This window comes from Sinohyriopsis cumingii, chromosome 9, assembly GCF_028554795.1.
Source record: "Sinohyriopsis cumingii isolate HCF-2022 chromosome 9, ASM2855479v2, whole genome shotgun sequence".
NCBI lineage: Eukaryota > Metazoa > Mollusca > Bivalvia > Unionida > Unionidae > Sinohyriopsis > Sinohyriopsis cumingii.
Genome location: NC_142969.1, coordinates 67136994 through 67140739, shown reverse-complemented (window position 1 = coordinate 67140739; position 3746 = coordinate 67136994). Strand labels below are relative to the sequence as shown.

Below are 3746 nucleotides of genomic sequence, written 5' to 3'. Positions count from 1 at the left end.
GCAGAAATTGACTGAACACAATAAATACTGGTACGAGAACACTGCAATGATAACACCTGAAAAGAATATTTTGTGTTTCAGTAAACACGAAAGAAGCAGTAAAATGCCATTTATCATCTACGGTGATTTTGAATCATTTCTCGTCCCTGTTAAATCTTATTTCCGGGGTAGAAATCCTTCAGGATTTCCAAAAACAACAAAAGTTCAAAAACATGTTCCTGCTAGTTATTGTCTGAATACTGTTTGTATCGACGACAGATATTGAAAGTTGTCACCGGTTTATCGTAGTGATTTTCAATCGATGGAAACGCTAGCGTTTCCACCGCCAGAAGTTCATATGCTGAAATACCTATTTGCTGAACAACAGCGTATTCAACAAATACTAGAAGATTACGGAAGATCATTTACAAATTTGCCATCGTATAAATCAGCTATCAAATGTTATGTTTGTAAGAAGATTTTCAATGCGGAAACACGAAGTGCATTTCGAAAGGTTCCATTTGCTGATCCAATTGCAAATAAATATATTGGAGCAGTTCACGAAAACTGTAGACAATTTCAGAAGTTTATTCCGGTTGTATTTCACAACCTGCGAGGATATGACGGTCATTTTGTACTACAGGTGTTAGGTCATCCTGAAATTGTCAAATACTGCAGCGACAACAGAATTAATATTAATTGTATTCCCAGCAACTCAGAGAACCTGTTATCGTTGACTATAGGACGGTTGAGATTCATTGACGGTATACAGTTTCTGAGTGCTTCGCTGGATAGTCTTGTAAAGAACTGTAGTGATCTTCGAATGACAAAAAAATACTATCCAGCACTTTGTGTTTCTGGAAATGTCAAAGACATTTCTAAGGGAATCTTTCCTTATGAGTATTTCACTGGTCCAGAAGTTTTCGATGAATCATCGTTACCACCTAAAGAAGCATTCTACTCAACTTTGTATGACAGTGACATCACTGCGGAACAATATCAACAAGCAATCAATAACTGGAATACACTTCGCTGTGAAAACTTTGGCGATTATCACGATCATTACTTACGGTTAGATGTGTTGTTGTTATCTGATGTTTTCGAAGAATTCAGAACAATATGGTCTTGATCCAGCTCATTATTTCAGTGCTCCTGGACTTTCTTGGGACGCAGCGTTAAAGCATTCTCAGATCAAATTGGAATTGTTAACTGACGCTGATATGTATTTGTTTATCGAGAAAGGAACACGCGGTGGAATCAGTGTTATAACAAAAAAATACTCGCAAGCAAACAATAAATATCTTCACGATTATAATCCTGAAGAACCCAGTAAATATATCTGTTGCTTGGATGCTAATAATCTTTATGGTGCTGCAACGTCAATGCCAATGCCATATCGTGGTTTCAAATGGATCTCCGCAGAAGAATTTCTCGCTGAAACATCAAATGTAACTACTGCGATGCATCCAGAAGTTAGTTATTTTGTTGAAGTCGACGTTGATTATCCAGCGCAGTTACATGATTCTCACAACGATTATCCGTATTTACCAGAACATATCGTAATAACTGATGATATGATATCACGGGAACAATTATCGCTGAGAACAAATAATCCTGTCCGTTTCATAAACTAGTTCCGAACTTATTTAACAAGCGCGGTTATATTTGTCATTACGCGTTGCTCAAACAAGCTCTTGATGCTGGTCTTGTTCTGAGAAAAGTTCATCGAGTATTGAAATTCAATCACAGCTGTTGGTTGAAAACTTACATCAGTGCCAATACAACAAGAAGAACCGCAGCAAAGTCAGACTTCCAGAAGGACTTCTTCAAGTTGATGAATAATTCAGTATTTGGCAAGACCATGGAGAACGTACGTAAACGCGTTCACGTTGACATCGTAAACAATGTTGGTCGCAGGAATAGATTAGTCCGTGGAAACTGTTTCAAGAACGAGAAACGAATCAATGATAACCTTGTACTGATAACCAGAAAACAAACAACGCTGAAACTGAATAAACCTATCTATGTTGGTGCTGCAGTGCTGGATCTGTCAAAGACTATCATGTATGACTTTCACTACGGGTTCTTCAAGAAACAGTTTCCAGCAGCAGAATTATTAATGTCAGATACTGATTCGTTGGTTTATGAGGTCCCATGTGATGATCTTTACCAAGATATTTATGATCACCGGGAATTATTTGATCTGTCAGATATTACTGGTATTTTCCATGACAACACCAACAAGAAAGTCATTGGAAAATTCAAAGATGAGTTTGCTTTCAGACCAGTCAGAGAATTTGTTGGACTCCGATCTAAGATGTATTCGTTGGTCACTGAGGATGACGTAACTGTCAAGAAAGCCAAAGGCGTTAATAACAATTACGTGAAGAACAAACTAACATTTGATGATTATCTTGCTGCGTTATACAGAACGCCAGGTTGCAGGTTACCAACTGTAACAACTAGAGGATTTAGATCCTACCGACATGAAGTATTTACTGATGAGATTCGCAAGACTGGATTGAGCAACTTTGACGATAAAAGATATTCCCGAGATGGTATTTACACGCTTGCTCTTGGTCATTATCGGATCTGAAATCATAGAAACGTTATTTTGACATTTTAATGGTTTCGGCGAAGTGGCAAAATCATATATATATATATATATATATATATATATATATATATATATATATATATATATATATATATATATATATATTGATAAGTGCCACTTCGCCGATTTTCCTAGGTGTGTTTTAGATGGTCCAACGAAGGTTTCTTTTGACTATCCGCGATGACTATCAGTTAGTCTAGATATATCAAGGAAATCAGAAATATATTAGAAATCCAACAGATAGAAATCTTTTTTTGATCCAGTAAAAAATTAATAATACCAGAGAAAATATCATCGATAATCACGTGCAGGAAAATAATATCGGGAAAAGATACAATCAAATAATATCAACTGTGAATCATGAGAAACCTGTGATTTGCAATTTCTGCAGGGATTTCTGATGCATCTTTATCGCGTAAATCGATTTTCCTGGTATTATTTCCGGACATTAATTTCAACAAATTAACCTTCCAATGGATCATCTGACACGAATAATCATGTCCGGGAAATCATGACAGAAAAAAATACAATCTAATAATGTTAAATTTCGCGCAGTGAAAACTGTAATTTTCAGGTTTTCCGTGGCGATGTCCTGTGTCATTTTATTGATATTATTTCTCTTCACGTGATTGTTGATATTGTTACAATGATATTGTTATCCATCTGGAAGCCTCAGATAGAGAATCTAACAACGATAATGTTGTTCGAAAAACATCATATCAACAATTACAACAATAAAAATAGCAAAATAACCAATCAAAAAACCCAGTAAAAATACTGGTATTTCAAAATATTTCAGTGAATATTATTTCCGACGATATTTCTCGCTGCATGATTATTGATATTGTTACAACGATATTATTATTCACTTGCATCCTCGATGCAGGCCTCAGATAGAGAATCTAACAACGATAATGTTGTTCGAAAAACATCATATCAGAAATTACAACGACAAAAAATAACAAAATAACCGATCAAAAAACCCAGTAAAAATACTAGTATTTGTAAATATTTCAGTGAATATTATTTTTTGATATTTTTTTCTCAAGCGTGATTATCAAATGTTATTTTCGCTAACTAAAAGATTTTCCTGATATTATTTTCTGTCTTAATTTTTTACACATTTAATATATGCCCGCGAAAGCCAGAT

At 35.1% G+C, this 3746-nt stretch overlaps 1 protein-coding gene across 1 annotated transcript; it reads left to right on the top strand.

The window, feature by feature from the left end:
- The first annotated feature begins 301 nt into the window (after positions 1–301).
- LOC149791951 (uncharacterized) lies at positions 302–2575 on the top strand. Its single transcript, XM_089969501.1, has 2 exons — positions 302–1050; positions 1729–2575. Exons 1-2 carry the CDS (start codon positions 302–304, stop codon positions 2573–2575), a joined length of 1596 nt encoding a protein of 531 aa, XP_089825627.1.
- Positions 2576–3746: the final 1171 nt, after the last annotated feature.

Coding starts and splice junctions, on each gene's coding strand:
- LOC149791951 (XM_089969501.1), top strand. CDS start 302: ATGGAAACGCTAGCGTTTCCACCGCCAGAAGTTCATATGCTGAAATAC. Junction 1,051..1,728: donor TATCACGATCATTACTTACG/GTTAGATGTGTT, acceptor ATTCAATCACAG/CTGTTGGTTGAAAACTTACA.